This window comes from Cyprinodon variegatus, unplaced genomic scaffold, assembly GCF_000732505.1.
Source record: "Cyprinodon variegatus isolate N-32 unplaced genomic scaffold, C_variegatus-1.0 Scaffold2, whole genome shotgun sequence".
NCBI classification, from domain to species: domain Eukaryota; kingdom Metazoa; phylum Chordata; class Actinopteri; order Cyprinodontiformes; family Cyprinodontidae; genus Cyprinodon; species Cyprinodon variegatus.
Genome location: NW_015150455.1, coordinates 1,956,923 through 1,975,148, shown reverse-complemented (window position 1 = coordinate 1,975,148; position 18,226 = coordinate 1,956,923). Strand labels below are relative to the sequence as shown.

At 35.2% G+C, this 18,226-nt stretch overlaps 1 protein-coding gene across 1 annotated transcript; it reads right to left on the bottom strand.

Moving 5' to 3' along the window:
* Window positions 1–1,018: 1,018 nt before the first annotated feature.
* On the bottom strand, window positions 1,019–12,737 carry LOC107081786 (metalloreductase STEAP4-like). Its single transcript, XM_015370036.1, has 9 exons — window positions 12,469–12,737; window positions 12,239–12,346; window positions 11,344–11,414; window positions 8,514–8,598; window positions 5,608–5,886; window positions 5,435–5,529; window positions 5,145–5,298; window positions 4,830–5,000; window positions 1,019–1,496 (listed from the first exon to the last, which is right to left on the bottom strand). The coding sequence occupies exons 1-9, from the start codon at window positions 12,655–12,657 to the stop codon at window positions 1,233–1,235; spliced, it is 1,416 nt and encodes a 471-aa protein (XP_015225522.1). The 5' UTR covers window positions 12,658–12,737; the 3' UTR covers window positions 1,019–1,232.
* Window positions 12,738–18,226: the final 5,489 nt, after the last annotated feature.

Below are 18,226 nucleotides of genomic sequence, written 5' to 3'. Positions count from 1 at the left end.
TAAACACATTCTGCAACATTTTTTATTTTTTTCATTTCTTCATTAAAATCTCTAGTTCCAGTGGTGTGAAATGGGCACATTCTGTGTCCTATTTTCATCATGACTTGTCGAATTGGTGCTCCACTGATAATGGCTTTTGATGCTTGTTACGCACGTGTTTATTTCTGAATGGACCTGCTCAGAGTTGATAACTAACTAAATAACTCACATCAGCTTTAATAAAACCCTAAACTCAGAGTTTCAAATCTTAGGCTAGATCAATTCAGAGTTAAAAGGACTACAACAAAAAACACTTTACTAAGTCAGGAAATAAGACACAGTGATTGCTCTAAGGAGGGCGGAGACAGAGGACAAAATCTGCTACCGACTAGGTTAGCTATGGGGAGAATGTTACTATGGTGACTGAAACAGAGGTTGAGGAAACTGTTTGTGAAATGGAAAACTCAAAGTTTCCCTTATTTCAGGTTTTGAAAACCTGCTCATTGAAACAGACTCCAGTTCGCTGTTTAGGAGTTTTGTTTGTCATAAATTATTGTTGTGGTTTTTTTTGTTGTCCTATAGAACAACTTCATTGTATGGCATCCCTTTTGCCTGCTTTCAGATCTCCCTAATTAATTGTAAAAGGTCCTTTTCAAAATGTTCATGTGGCCAAATATTGTTAACCAAACACAGCGGCAGTGCTTATTTGTCCACAGTCTAAATACATCAGAGAGACAAAATAATACACTCAAAATTTAATACAAGTTGCAGCCTTAGCACTGTATTCATTTTAATCATGGTTGGTATACAGTATATCAATATTGGTATTATTAGATATAACAAAAGTGAAACACATCTGTAATTGATACAAAAAGCACCTATATTCTAGTAAAATTCTGCAATTCCGATTTGCAAAAAAATAGCAATAAAAGTTTAAAGCTTGGGTAACATACATTAGGATTAATACAGATACATATCAGAAAATTGATTATTCTGAATTTTTCAATATGTCCAATATTTTTGTCTCGAAAGTCTGTCTAGAAAGAATTCATCACGCATAGAGGGCAATATATTTAAAATAATCAATTCTTATATTTTTTCCTCTTCATGAAAACAAAAATGGATAATCTTGCACACAATTCAAATATCATCCAATCAAAGCTGTGTGTAGCTTATTAAAAAAAACACTATTTTGTGCTAATTTCAATAAGGTGGAAGAAATTCTTAGTGGCTGTATCTTCTAACAACTACATTCAAAGTGTTGTGGCCTTTATTTCACCAGCATTCTCCTTTGGCTTATTTCTCTCCCAGCCTTGTCGAATTCGGGTGAGGGTTCGGTCCACGCAGGGAAGGAGAAGAAGTAGCTTAAGCACCAGAACCACAGAAGGTACAATCAGACAGAGCATGTAGCCTGGAGGTGTGTACCATTTATAAGTTGAGGAGCTAAGAAATTTATTCCAGCCATAGATGTAGCCATGAGCCGTACAAATGAACAAAGTGAGATGTCCCAGTTTAGACTGAAAAAAAATAAATAGAAAAACATTACAGAGAATGTAGTTTTTTTTTATAACATGCCAAAATAAGGATAAAAACATCAAAATTATCATTTAAGTTATGAAGATGGGGTCCAGTGTCTAAAGAGTATTAAAAGTCTACTGTCAGCCTAACTAAATAAATTTTCTTTCCTTTTCTCCAGGTTATCCCAGGGCTAGATTAAATCATATAATTGTATGTTATTTTGCTAAGAATTTCTAAAGGTTGCGCCCTGATTTTTTAAGAAAGCTGAAAGTTATAGCTGAGTTTTAGGAAAATTAGAAATATGCCTAAGGACTAACACTGGCAGCTCATTTCTCCCAGCTGGGAAATCTAATTACCAAACTACACTATAGATTGTCATGTCACAGGCATGGGGGGACGGTCAGGTGTGGATCCTCTTCACCAAGGATGTAACAGATGCTGGATGCAACATACGCTATGTTGGCGAAAAACACCATAAATTTGAGCCAATATCTAAAACAATAATATTCAAATTGATTTTATTTATATTGTTATGTTGATATGGCTCAAATTAAAGTTGCTTGTTTTAATTATATATTGTTCTGTTTGTCTTGGATAATATTTTTGGTTATTATGAGAATGTGAGTTGGACTACAGTAGAACAATATAATCCTGTGTATGTCCATGTCAAGTTTTTTTTAAATATATATTTAGATACAAATACAGTGCCTTGCAGAAGTACTCTGCCCTCTTGAGCTTTTTGACCTATTGCCACAAGGTGGCATTGCAAAGTATTTACCCAAGAGGGCTGAATAATTTTGCACACCCATTTATTCAGTTTTTAATTTATTAAAAAAGTTAAAAATATCCAATACATAATTGATCGTTATACTTCATGATTGTGTCCTACTTGTTGATTTTTCTAAAAACATTACAATTTTACATCTTTATGTCTGAAGCCTAAAATTTGGAAAAAGTAGAAAACTTTCAAAATGCTTGACCAAGGTAATATTAACAGCATCCTCAATGGACAGTCCACCATGGAGGAAAAGGTTGGAAGCCAAAATCAAGACTGGAAAAGCACTCAGAGAGTGCAGACCTCCACCAAGTTGCCCTAAATTGTGACTTAAACGTATAGCTGAAACTTGCACATGATCTGTATCACCAAATTGAAATTAATTGTTTGTTGCCATGAGGTGCACCTCTGGTAAATAATGTCCATACAATCCATTCTTAGTTCTTCCTGCTAATAAACTAAAAACATTCCCTTTGGTGTTTTTGGCTGAATCCTAAACCGGTCAACTAACTCTAAGCACAAAATCTGTGTTTGTAGACTCCTGCGCAGGCCCCGCCACATTAAGGGCCAAACCACATAGTGGGCAGGGCGAGTAGACCGCTTAGCCATTAAACAGCGAGTCTGCATCAATGGAGGCTTGGTAGGATTTGCCAGCAGCTGTAATGACGAACTAGTGGCGGAGGAAAGCTGCTAAATCCTAAGATAGGAGATATGTTACTGATGAAGTGACAGATCCATTATGAAAATGGTTTGCTTCAACTCCATCATACTGACAGAAAATCACAAGTGAGGAAAATAATAAAGACTGTATTAATCCCTAAAGGGAAGGTCCTCTTTGAAATCTATTCGACGGGACAGATTTATTTTCAAGAAAATGGCAGATGTTTTGTGTTATGTTAAGTTAACCTGCACCACAGAGCTGCAGGCAGGCATATGCGCCGGCACTGTGTTGCCAAAAGAAATCACTGCTTTCCATTTCCATTGGAGGAAAGAGGCCTCCCATGTTTATATCCCCCATGCACAATCCAGGCGACTTCCACAGCTGTAAGTGTGACCTCATTACGAGTGACACTTGATAGTTAAAGGTGAGTGGGTGGGGACTGTTTGAGATTCAGCCTTTGTCTTAAGTAAAATACCTCCAAACTTTTGAGTGTTTTCAGAGCCATCAATAGTCACTGCTTACTGTAAACCCTTTGGTTTAGTGGGTAAATGCAGTATCCTACCATATGAACCCTTTTTTCTCGCATTCTGCCATATACCTGAACTATACATAATTATTGTTCATACAGTGAATGACCCCTGAGTTCACTTTTTCCATCACTTGGCTGATGACAAAAGGCATGGATTTTGACTGTCAAATTTTGACAAAAAATTTTGTCCATTTATAAGTTGAACCCCAATGTAATCTGAAATACTCTTAATTAAAACAAAAAATGCTTTTCTTTTACTTTCTTAATTTGATGACAAAAGTTTGTTACAAGCAATCTACATGCCTTTAAACATTAATGGAAGTAAAGCTGTAGATTCATCTTTATTTGCTATGTTTTATGATTTTCCAAAAGTTTGTAGATTGTATTTCTTGCTAAATGAATCTTCATTGCTAATCATTCATGTAATGAATAAACTATTTCAATGCTTTTTTTCCCCAGGAGAATTTGCTGAATGTAATATTTTATTGCTGATGGAAACCTTAAGTGCTACAAAGGACAGAAAATATAGCTTTGAATTAAGACTGCTTATTTGTTTTAAATGTTCTATTCTACAATGCCAAATCTTTTATACAATGTCAAATGCAAGATGTCACTGGTTTAGCTCCATAAAAATATAGATTGCTCCTGTGAAATTTGGCAGTAGCAAATTTGGCAAAACACCGCCTTTAAGGCCCAATTTTTGTTAATCACTGGCATAATTTGCTTTCATTCAAAGTTTTTGCATTAGGCTACTAATCTTCAGAGCCATATAATGAGCTTATAATAAGCTCTAAAAGCATAAACATGAATATTTTAGATTTGGATTAACGTGCACAAATAAATAGTCCGTATAATGAACAGTAGACATTTGTTTTAAGTCAGTTTGACAAATTTAATTCCATTGCTAAATTATTGGTACTTTTTTAAAATACAAGTCTTTTTACTAGATCACATATTATTTTGACCTATGCGTCTTTCTGTTAGTCTTTTTTAGTGTCTACTTTTGGACCTGACCTTTACATAAATAGGCCTGTGACCTGTATTAACAATGTCCCTGCTGGAAATTACACCAGGTATCATAATTCTATTTAATGAATAACTTAACATTTAAGATCCCAGACGACAGTCCTCTCTGTGTGCAGGGGTTAGGAAGTTATCTAACTCCGCTTTAGGGAGACGGGTGTCTACATCTAATGCTTTTGGAACATTTAATGACTATCGTAAAAGAAGCTAGAAAGTCCAACTATAACCAACTACAAACGTACCTAAGGATTTCTTCTACTGATTGATTTACTTCACATTATAATATTCATGCTTGTGAAGGTGGAAGCACAGAATCACACACACATTTCCAACAGAGTTCTGACCTGAATAAAGCTGAATTCTCTCCAGCTGAGAGAGCCTCCAACAGAGGGCAGGGATGTTAGTCCTAAGAGGACAAAAAGAAAAAATCCCAGGATTCCCAGTGATAAGAACGAGTCTGTGCCCCACGCCTCCGTATTATCAAAGTCAAAAGGGGTGGTTTTATTTTTCTTCATCTACAAAAAAAAATGAGAAAAAGGGAAAAAGAGAGGACCAAGTGGTGATTTCTTTTGTATATACAATCAATGATAGTTTTATGCCATGTCCTTTTTTCATGTGACTGTAAAAATGTTGTAACAGGTTGGATCAGCTTGCTGTACCTCATCCACCACTGCCGAGATAAGTTTGTGCCTGACAGAGTAGCGAATAGGAATGATGAATGTATAGATGGCATGTAGAAAAGCGTAGCCGAGTGCAACAATACCCATCTGCTTCCTGCAAAGCATCCAGCGGTCAAGCCAGTTAGGGAAACGCCTGAGAAAAAAAAGCAACACCAAAGTCACATACTCTTTAATTAATTATCTAATGTCTACAATAATAGATATAATGTATCAGTCTGTCAAATTAATAATATTTCATAATTTTCTTCTCAGTGGTATGATGGTCAGACCGGTATTTTGTGCCTCTGTAGAGTTGAAAAAATGCAGCTACAGCACCAGGCAGGTAACATAGAGATAGCATAATGAGGGCCACGATTGGACACACCTGAAACATATAATAATAAACATTAAGAATAAAATGTATCATATTGCAATATACTATATTTTAGGGACCACTCTCTACCTTGTTGGTAAGGGACACCATTATTCGGTATGAGATATCATTATTCTTTTCAACATATGCATAGATGACATCTCTAATGAGGAGGTAGAAGAAAAAGAAGGCGGTGAGACCCAGAGCTATGGACAAAGGGAGCCTCCAGTCTGGAAACAATTGTAGGGGAAAGTTTTCCAACTCTCTAGCAGCTGAAAGAGAGCCTTTATCCAAAACAGTAAGGCCCAGTTTGGTTGCCATCCGTGCCACTGCCTGCTTTGCTTCTTCACTTTCTCCACACAGGTACACCTGCACACAGTTAAGACAACTTCAGTAATATGCTGTAGTTTAGATATTTAGACATATTGAGAAGACTTTTTTTCCAAAAATAAAGAAAAATCAAAATTTTAATGCAATTTTTTTTTACAGTTTTCAACACAGTTTTGTACCCTTAATTGTCTTTTATTTGCGAAAAAAAGATGACTAAATATGATTAGATTAATTTACTAAAGCTACACAATTTAAAAAAAAATCTAGATTTGTGTTTTACCAAATATCACAAAAAAGCTTCCCTGAAAAATAAAAAAATAAAATTAAATAAAAACAAAAGAAAAGAAAGTAATGTGGTCATTTTATATTTAAGATTAAAAGGCTTTTTTTTTTGCAGAATGGATGTTTGATTTAAGTTAGTGTAGCATTAGAGCGTTAAAGCAGAACATTAGGTGTGGAAAAGAATTGGAAAACAAGTTAAATTGAAAATATATTTTTTTTCATATTGAATAATAATTAAATACCTGTTGTGATCCTCATAGTTCAGTATTGGTACCCAAGTTATTTATGTTTTCTTAAACTTATATTTGTATCCCAAATATAAGTTTATAAATCAGAAATGTAAAGACTTCAAAAAGTTGTAATAAGGTTTATATGGTGATGAATGAATTTGTGGCTTTATTGTTTATTTTTACATATCTAGAAGTCTCTTTTATCCAAAGCGACTTACAACATAGTCATTAGCGTGACGGATCTTGACTAAGGACCCACACTGGCAGCTTATTCCCCCAGGTGTGGTTACCAATCCAGGGCCCCCTGTGTGGAAGTCAGATGACATACCACTTGAGCTACCCAGCTGACTATTGTTGTAAATGAATTGATACAAACTTTTCTATGTTGGAGAACTTCTCTATCTCTAGTTTTTTTTGACTGACAAGAAAAAAATGTATCTAAAAATCTTATTCATACTTCTATTTCCATTAAATAGACAACCGGTTTGCCAAATCTTTAAAAATATGCTCTACATCCCATTTTCATTTTGTATTATTCTTAGGTTTTCCTTGGATATAATAGCTGAAATAACGCTTACCCAACTTGCATAGTGTTTGATTTTCCTAACATAATAGTTTCTGCTCCCATAAATCAAATATATAGCAGTATGCAATAAACAAAGGAATACCAGAGCAAATACAGCAAAAGCTCTCAATTGCCATATACTGTTTGTTAATACTAAAGATAAATAGAATCATGCTTCAACAGACCTACCTTTCCTATCTTAATAACTCTAATTGACAATAGAATTGTTTCTTTTTTCTGTGGCACCCTCAACATTCTTTTCCTTTGCCAATTATGCTCCAAGAGTATCACTGATATTGTCAGCTGATGTGTTCAGAGTTCAATTGAGAACACAGGTTTTATTAAAAGTCTGTCTGAGGACTAAGCCATCTTTTGTTAATAAGTTAAGAAGATTTTTTTCTACTGTTTAAACAAAAAAAAAAACAAGGGGTTAAGTCACAAGTACTATAAAACTAAAATGTAAAAGCCTCAGATATTTGGTCTCATGTTTTGAGCCTAAACTTCTCGGCATTATTTGAGTCTGTAAAAATAAGTCTGCTCCTGTTCTAAGTATTTAATCCCATTTCTAGATCCCACCATGCTGACAGTTATCATCTTTATCTCTAAGCTGTAGTATAGATGATTAAGTTGTTTGTAAGAAATTGAGAGTGTTGGAAAGAGCAGTTTGACAGGCATGTGTGAGAGTCGTAGGGATGGAGCACTTTTCCCCAGGTGTGTGTATAAGTGGACTGGGCAGCCAGCCATGTCTGCCTACATTACTGCACCAGTAACAGCAGGGGACGGCCGACAGACTAAATCTCCATCTGAATGTAAATGTGACAGCGCCACAGCCCCGCTGTGGATCTAATCAAATTGCTGGCCAGGGAATAGTGCACATTACAAGCATGCATGTGAGTGCATGCATACTGTGGCCACTTGTGCAGTAAGAAAGATATTTGGAGACGCAACTCGCATGCTTTACCTGATTCCAAAGAGCTAGTTTTGCTGAACCTCTGTAGGAGTGTGTGCTTAGGTGTACACATATGATAAGCTGTTTGTGCTAAAGATGATTTGAGGCAGATTCAGGTTTGGTCTCCAGAGGTTCCAGCGTGTTTGTGTTTCTCTCAAAACAAACTGAAATGAAGGTTGCAATAAACAATGAGCTTTCAACTTTCTGACAATACAGGAAGGTGTGTTTTTTTTGCTATGGTTCTTTTGTTTTCTTTTTTTGTTTGTTTGTACAATGTCCTCATTTTCTTTAACCCTCAGACAGAAAGTGGATACAATCAGTTATCAGCGGGAAGGTAAATGAAAAGAATTCAATTTCCAAGTTGGGTGCGGTGTATGAAGAAGTAATCTCCTTATATTTGCAAATCTAAAAGACAATTTTCCTAAGATACAACAAGCGATGAAAGCAGTTATTGTTTTCTGGTTTGATGTCAAGTGTTTCTCATCATAAACAGATAGAATTGGTAATCTCCTGCCTGTAGCTGCTCTGTCTCTGTATCTTTTCTCCTCCCAGCTAAAGTATTTCTTAATGTCTGGCAGCTTCCTGCTGCTGCTTTGCCTCATTCCTAATAACATGTCTAAAAAAATTATTTACTTCTTACCTGTTTACCTGCCAGCAATCCATTCTGCAGGGCCCAGGCAGAGAGTGTGTTAAGACCTTTCACTACAGTAGCTTTTGGGACCAACCTGGAGAAAATATTTTTTTTCTTTTTAATCAATAGCAAATTCAATTTGTTTAAACACATAATTGCAGTCCTGAAAAACTGGGCTCCCATCTGAAAGCCTGATCATTGTTTAACACTCAGAATATATTTATATTTAAGAATATCATACATTATATTTATAAAAGCAATACAAGCAAACAATAAAGCATGAAAAAATGCCTTCTAAATATGTATTGATAAAATTAGCAAAGTAAAAAGAATTTAGGCTAAATCATATTCAGACATATAATATTTTAAAACTTAAAATACGGTAGCTAAAAATCAACTACAAGGTTAGGTGTAGGTCAAAGGTCAAAGATGCATTTTCTCACGTTTTATTTGCTGTTGAGCCAAGAGAGAATGCCAAGACAAGATTAAAAGTGATTTCCGAGGTTTTCAGGAATATTTGTAAAGGCCAAAGTGTGTGGTAAACAATTTAAAGTGTTAAGCATAAGATCAAAATCAAATGTATGTATGCTTAGACAATAAACATTAACTGTCTCCAAAACCTAAAAAATATCATGAGAAATTGCAAACCTGTAAGATCAGAAAGAGTTTGTAAGATTTCAAATTCTGAGGAAGATGTACATCAAGGAAAACTTAGCAGTACGCTGAGAAGGACCATACAAAAAATTTCAAATTAGTTTAAAATAAGACTATTTGAACACAGAATAAAGGGAAATATTAAAGAAACAAAGCAAAGAGCTGAGAAAAACAAAACAACAACACAGGCTACTGTTAAGGGACATAGCTGGAAACGTCATGGTTTCAGGACACAGTAAATTGTCAAACTTTAACTCACCATCATAGAATGATAAAGCATGATTTTTGTTATAATTGCTGCTTGTTCTAAAAAATGTGATCTAATTAAGAGGTTGGGATGATACTTTTTATATGCAAATACCATACCCCCCCCCCCCCCAAAAAAAAATAAAAAATAAATAAAAAAAAATAAAAAATCTGTAAATAAAAAAATAAAGAGAAATAAAAAAAAATTAAGTGAAGTAAAAAGTTAGACATAAGATAGCTATCCTCAGACCAGTCAGAAACTAGAAAATCTTTAATCAAAAACAGCCTTTTTTATTGGTTGATGTTTTAAATTTTTTACTTTAAAAAATTAATGTTAATATCTTTTTTTCATCGAGTAACCATGTTCAATTAGGTTTCGTTTGTAATTAAATCACACATTTGTTTAGTAGAAAAGGGCAAGAAAAGTTAATTGATATGGAGAAATTTCATTTCTAATGCTTGATATTTAATGGTTGTCCTACTTTTTATTAGAAAATATTACTTTGGGATTAAAAAGGACTAAAAATGTGAACCTACTCTTTCTAAATCTATATTTCTAAGAAACCTTTAGATTCACACCAAACATTGGTGACAACGAAAGGCTTTCCCACAAGCAAGAAAAAACGAAAAAACTTTACAACTAGGTCCCTCTAAACTTAGTTATGTGATAAGTAAAATTGCATAGGGGATTTGTATCATATGCATATGCTCTCTTTATTGCTACCTAACAACTTTTTTATGCAAAAAAAATCTCCTATTTATTTTTTTGTTTTATGTGGGTTTTTACCATCATCTAGAGAAAATTATATGCCCATAACCATGTAAGAAATATAACAGAGCAAAAATTCATACAAGCTATCACTTGCCAAGGCTTTAAAAAAGTGCATACAACCATGCAAAAAGGGCAGATTGTGCAAAAACTGAGACTATGACAAATAACTTTAAAATCTTTCTCTCATAAAATGGGACCTTCTTATTTCCTGCATAAAACAATAACAAAACACTTAAGAAAATCTCTTATGGTTTTAAGTGTAAAAAGAAACATTCTACCTGGTAGCATAAATCTGCACACCTTTTAATTATAATTTTCAGGATTCAGTCAGTAAAGACACAATACATAAGTCTTACCATCTAAAAAGAAGATGCCAAAGCTGTGTAGGATAATGTGTTACATTATAATTGGATAAAAATAAACTTCACACTTGCTTAGCAACTTCTATAGGTAGTCTTGGCACAAAAACATCTATGATTATTACACTGTGACTACAGTGGGACGTTTGCAGCATCATGCCCTATGGTGTATTTATTGAGTTAAATGAAAAGTATTTATATATTATTTATACTAGTCCAATATTTTTTAAGCATATCAGTAAATGTAAGCATACACAAATTAGAACAAAATTACTCAATAGGAGGAAAAATAAAGTTCTAAAAAGCTAGAATCCACAACTAATTTTAACAATGTCTGAGGGCTGATGTGAACTGGGCTGTGGACAAGAGATGACCTCATCATTTGATGAAGAAGTTTTAAAAGGTACATAGGCAACAACAAATGAGCATAGTAGCTAATACTGACACATTTACTTAAAAGTTTTAAAATGTCCCTGTTAAACAAATAAAAAGGTGAAGTAAAATGGTGAAATGCTGACAGAAGTTTGACTAAACCATATATTGAGTTGACAAGAGACAATAATTATCACACCTTCTAATTCTGAATAAAGGCTTGGGTACATGCAGGTAAGATGGTCCTCACCACAAGGATTTATAAACCATATACCCATTATTATGCCGAACCAAACAAACACGTTTTTCTACAGTTATAAGAAGTGTATGCATATGGAGAAGATGCAAGCTTAACTAAATAGATATCATGCAGCCCATACAGCAATGGACATACCCTGTAATTTATTTATTACTCTTTTGCACTAGAGTACGTTACCTTTGCAAGTAGACAGCATTTGCTTCCGGGTATATATCTTTTTTCAGGTTGTTACTGAGATCCACCAAAACCTTTAAAGCAAAATGGATTCAAAATAATTATTGAATGAATAAAATATTTGATAGATTTGTTTATTTTATTATGAACTATATAGTTTCAAATGCTAGAACATCAATGGGAAAATTCTGATATACACAGACAGACAGACAGACAGACAGACAGACAGACAGACAGACAGAAAAAAAGATTCAATTTACATCAGATTTTAAAGTTTAACTAAAATGGCAGTTCAGATAGAAGTTTGCCAAAGTTCTGAATAGGAATCATATAAGAGAGTAAAAAGTAGTGAAAAGTATCAGATATTATGAATAGTTGAAAAGAGCAAAAACTGTATAAATATTCATAACATTACAAAAAAAACTTTATATTAAGAAGATAATCTGTTTTAACATAACAAAACACAAAATATATGAAAGCAGTGGGATTTCATAATCAGTTGATTTTTTCTGTAAATAGATACATCCAAAAAATAACTAATAACTAAAATAACAAAAATTTGACAATATGCTGAGGTAAATGTTATACTGCTGTAGACTCTGTATCCCAAGTTTAAATAGATGTGGTGGGGGGTCACATAATAAACTTATTATTAACAGTGTGATATCATCAGTGCTGACTAGCCATGTTGTTACTGTTTAGTTACTAAACCAAGAATTAGAATAAAAATTGGCTGAGATATTTCATGATGTGCTAAAGATATTGCTGTTTCATCTCTTATGCATTCTTTTTTTAAAGATGGATAACATTTTGCTCTTCAAAAAATAACATTTGGTGTATTTTTTTATTTGTGAGGAACATGAATTAAATTCAAATAAAGTAAAACCCATATATTTACCTTCCCTTGAAGACAATGATCTATTGATGTCAAGAATTCATAATGTTCACGGTGAACACAAACAAAGATCAGGTCAGCAGATTTGGCTGCTTCTTCATGGGTCATCACCTATGAAAAACATATTCATCTCTTCAACACATAATTCACTACACACAGCATACACATGTTTTTGCTTTTGTTCTGTTTTTATTTGACACACTCAAGCTTCAGTGATAAGTCATATGTAGTACCTGAGCTCCCTGCGGTAAAGGGCCGCAGCTGTGTGGTCTTCTGCTGCCATACACAACTTTGTAGCCAGACTGGAGCAGACGGAAGCCCAGAGAGCGCCCCAGGTCCCCAGTCCCAAATATACACAGCAGCTCTGGCTCAGGGGCAGCTGCCATTTCCAGAAGATTCAGTGAATTGCAGTTCTCCTTCATCTCCTCTGACTTGCCTCTTACAGCAATTATGTTTGGATGTAACTATGCTGTGTATTTATACTGCTACAGCGTCTGACCTTTACTCTGCCTCTCCCCCTTCTTCTGTTTGACCTCTCTCTACATGATTAAAGAGAAATTGGCTTGTGTTTATTACTCCTACAATCAACAGCCAAGTACACGTGTAGTGAGTTTGCCAGCATTACATCATCCATTCCACCAGCTTTCTTTTTTCTTGCACATTGTTTGTTTCTTTCTTCTTCTTTTAGAACTAATATTTACATTATTATTGTTAGTGCCATTATTGATGTTATAAAACTGCACAACTCTGAGCTGTAAATTAGAAGCCCCAAGAACTCTCTACTACATCTATCAGTAAAAGTATGGCATCCAGATTCATATATATTTTTTTTATCACCTCTGACTATCACAGACTGCTTTACTCGTCTAGTTGTGCCAGAATCTGATTTTCATATTTCACATGAGAAACTTTTTTTATGCTTTCTGCTTTCCAGGGATGCCATCTTTTATTTCTTCTGTTTCCACACCAGACACGATGCCATGTGGGAGATCCTGGCCCACATATTCATTATCATTTCAAAACCTGCTGTTCCAGCCAAATGGCTAGGAAGACAATTTGTGTAAATTCACTGTCCCCATCGCTGTGGCTAAAGCATCTGCAGAGTGTGACACTAACAGATTCAACAGAGCAGAAATGAAGTCTGGCTTATATGTTAGTGTTTTGTGTGTTGTTGCAATTCATTTTGTGCGTCTATATGCTTGTAAGGCTCTGGTTGGGTTTATGTGCGAGACGGGTGAGAAAGATCAGAGATGAGCAAGGTCTCAGCTGTGTTGTGCTGCACCTGGGGATCTGGCCCTCCAGGCAGGGTGACAACCTGGCCGTAGAAATGACACACAATATCACATCAAATGTACTGACTGTTTTGCACAAAAATACTCTCTCCCCATAAAAGCAGCAATCACTCTATACAAATACATAACCGCCAATATTTATGGGACATAAACAGAGCACCTCTGGAGGTTTTACAGTTAGGTCCATAACTAAAGCATTAATGTCTTCCCAGGGGGATTGTGCAGCAAAATGAAAAATCCTTTAATGCTTAACTTTTAAGGCATCCATTCAGATGTAACGCTATTAGAATGTACCTGATAGTACTTCCATTATAACGACTCATTTACTTGTTTTGCCTCAAGGAAATCTCCTCTTTCTTGATCTATCTAGGTTCCACCTACATTTAAGTTGTGCTTTGCAGGCACATCAGCACTTTTCTTTCTATTGCTGTTCAATTCAGGATCTATACTGAATATCCACAAATGTAACCAAAGGTGGATGCAATAGTGTCATCCAAGCTCATGCTCTCTGTCTATTTAATACTTAATATTAGGTAATGTAAAAAGATGTACAGATTGGCTGAGGATGCCTGTCTTCCCTTCTTGTCAAATAGTTCTTGACAAGCACTCAATTTGACTACAAAATAAAATGCTCTTCCAATAATGTTTAAGCCACCAGTGAAGCATTAATACTTAAAGTGGACAGACTAAAAAGTGAAACTAGTGAATGTCCTCAAAGAAACTGCACTGTTACTTGACATATATTGCTCTAATAAAGTATTAATATTTCACTAAAATTGCTTCAATTACGGTCAGAAATCTTTCTGTGAATACACGTTAGAAATTAACCCACGGGTAGTGCAATAAGGCAAAATGGAGGGTGTTGTGCCAAAATAATAAAGAAGTTGTAAGTATAGTTCGCAGCATGACTGGCAGCACTTATGTCACACCAGAGGTAATTAAACCCCACACCCAGCTCTGCTCCTGTCTCTTTTTCTGTTTGCAGCTGCGCTAAGAGAAGCCCGAAGACCAGAGGCTTGCTGTGTATTTCAAATGTGGTTGACCTTGTGGTACTGTGCTATGGCTGGAGCAGCTGCCAATCACTTTCTTATATATCTTTCAAAAAGAAAGCTTGTTAATACCTTGGTGCCTTCATGAATGTTAGAATGATCAATAATTACCTATATCAATTATAATTTTAAATAGTTGACATTTAGTAATGGTTAAAAGAAACCTAGGTCTACAATAGGTGTAAATATTTTCAAGTTATCCTGTAGACAGACAGACACACAATCACTTAACCTCCTTGGTGGAGTTAAGTAATGATTTTATCCCTGACCAGAGAGGCCGGTAATAGGGTTACAAAGAACATGAAAGATTAGTTTGAAAGTCTACCCTAAATAAAGAACTTTTGAAACTGTAAATCCACACAGACATGGTTGTCTGTCTAAACTGACTGAAAGGACAGGAAGTGTAGTAATCAGAGAAACACACACAATGTGTAACTCTGCAGAGAACTAAAGCTTAGGTGATATAATAAAGAGAACTATTAGCCCGCTCTGCACAAATCCTGCTTTTATGAAAAAGTGGCAAGAGGACTGCCTAGTTCAGGCAGTCAACTCAAGCTGTGCTGTTGTTCCACACATCATCTTTGACATGCTGTAAAGTATATGAAGCACTCCCTACCCATTTGGACTATCTGCCTAAGCTGCAATAACCTGACAACAGCCAGATGCATGTCTCACTCCGCCTAGCTCGCTGGGCGGAGCGAGACATGCATCTGGCTGTTGTCAGGTTAAAGCTGCAAAGCATCCTGCTACAATCTCCATGCCATGCACTACTGCTGCTTTCTACCTGCAGCTGCTACCAGCTTAGTGCTGCCAACTTCAACTAAGTTCTCGGCTGCCCTCCACCATCCCAGCACCCAGCTTTGTCACTGACACCAAAGATCCTCTCTTTACTTCCTGACATTCTAAATAAGGACCACCTCTTGACATAGTCTATATATGAAATATTTGTTTTTATTTTTCATAAAATGTTGTATTATATTGGACCCTTTTTCAAGGGACTACAGTGTCTTGCAACCCACTGTTGTTATGCGAAACATTATGAGAAAAACATTATTTTGTACCATTGACATATTGTACACAGATTGCAAATATTAGAACTTATTCAGGTTTTCTACTTAAAATATTGCAGCCTCTCAACATAATTACACCTATAATCCATAAAACTATTGTATGGGCAGCCAAGTAAAGGTCCAGAGCTAGACAAAAAAATTTAATATTGATAAAAAGCTTGGAAATCTGTGTTTATAGCTTTTGCATAAAATCTCACAAAAGTGATATGGAATGAACATACAGAACAAATGTATTTTTTTGTGATGGCCAGTGCAGCTGCACAATAAATGGTCTGTAAATTCTCTACACTTAAATACATCACTTTGGTTTACTATACTGTATTTGACTATTTTACTTATGGGATTTAGCATGGGATTTGGGTGCAAATATTTGGTTAAATCATTTTGCAATTTCTTGTTTGTTTGATTTATTTTAAATGAATATATTTTTCATTTGAGTTGCCAGTTCCGAGGTTGCTGCAATGTGGGTGTGGCCGGGCCAGTAAAGAAGGGGGTCCCAGCTCAAACAATCTCCTCAATTGCACTAAGGCCTCATTGGACCCTTACACTTGTTTTAGAAGAGGTGTACAAGGTTTTAGTTTTTTTCCTTTTTTTTTTTTTTAGGTTTTTGTAATAACAATTGGACAGTCCAATTACTTAAGTTCGTTTATCTCATAGGTTACTGATTTTATATCATAAGGATTAGTTGCCTTATAGAGTAACAGTTTTTGCAACTGAATTGAAAAGATAAATGGCTGAATATTCATAATTCTTATTTTTAAGGTCTCTGAGTATTTAAAAAGATATTGCATAAGAATTTATGTCATCTGGGGGTAAATGGGTATTTTGCTCAAATGAACACTATATTCACAAACACACATATTGAATGTAACCATGCATTCCAAAGTGAAGTGAATTGTCTACAAGCTGGTATTCACTGTGATAAAAAAAAAACAAAATCAATTGCATACATGTAAAAAAAGAGCCTTTGGCTGAGAAACCGGGCAATAGCACACACATATCATCCCCACTTAAGAGTGGACATGAGATGCTTTCTTTCATCACATTCATAATTTTAGTCTAATTGAAATAAAGCATGCATTCCAAGTTTAAGTCCCTAAAGTATTTAACAAATATTTGAATAATTTGTGGTAGAAAAGAGATTTATGAAATCTAAAAACTAAATTAAACTCTGCAATAGTGCAGTTTGTTTATTGTCTAAGTGTCAACCACAGACACATTTATATTTGCTATTATGTCCAAACTTTGGAGAGGATCTCTAGCTCTACATAAAGTTGCTCTTTATCAAAATATTTTTTTGTCATTAAAATTATTTTAACCTTAAAAACTCACAGAAAGAAATAGGGCAATTAGAAGAGTTTTACTCATAAAATATTTAAATCTTTGTTGCTCAGACCTCAGCTGGAAACATCAGCACTGAAATATGTATTAGCCGATTAATGAGAACAAGTTGTATTTCCTCCTAGTCTAGGAGCTGGGGGCGGAGCGAGGAAAGAATGAAGATGGAAACTAGCTGGATTAAGACACAGGTTCCTATGAATCCTCATCATGAACAAGCACAAAGTGAAAGTGGAATGAAAAACCTCCCCTTGGGTAGAAATCTCTGGAAAAACCCTGCTCAATATAGCGGTCTGGTTGGGGATGCCTCGTGAATGCAGTAAAGACCAGAGGAATCATCGATGGGACAAGGAAGACATGGCCAGCTTGAGCTTGTGGCACAGTTGGAGAAGGGGACAGAGGAGGGTTGAATCAAGGTCATCCGAGTTGAAGTCAGACATTGCAACCAAACTGAGCAGACACTTGGTTAAGTAGCAGCTGTTTTGTGATTTTGAATATCTTTTAAAGTGGACTCAGAATGCTGATAGGACTTTGTGGAGGTGTGGTCCAATGCTGATAGGGTTGGTTCAAAGACGGATGAGCCACTGACTGGATGAGTAACTGATTCAGTTTAATTTTCGCCAAGGCTTCATGAACTCAGTCACATTTTTCCATTGAGGCGGATAGTATATTTTAATAATTTCAGAAAACAATTCTGTTTGAATTTATTTGGTAAGCAATATTTAAATTCTAACAATTGTGTTTCTTTTCATCTGCATTTAATAAAGAACAAATAAAGCATACATACAAAAAAAATATTTCTCAAAATTTTTATTTGCAACTCCTTTTATCACCCTGCCAGCATGCACAGGAGGTTAGAGTGAAATGATGTGCCGCTCATGCATAGTTTTTGTAAGAAATTATTCAGGAGATTCCAGCTGTTTTTAGTAGGCAGACACTCAGAATGATATGAGGTGCAGTTGCCAAGACTGCTTCCAGTTACAGCATGCATATAGTGGATAGTTTCACGCTGCTACAATGGCAAAGGAATGGCCTGCAGGACAGATGAGTTCTAAGGGATTTCTGTTCAATGATTGCTACTGTGGTACTGCATTACATATGAGCAGTAGATAGAAGTTCTGACTGTGCTCAGGTTATGATCTTGGTGAAAAAGCAGACAGAGGGAAAATGATGTAATGAAAGATTCTACATGAATTACAAGGAAACACAGGGGATATTAAAGACTGAGGCAGAAAAAAAGAT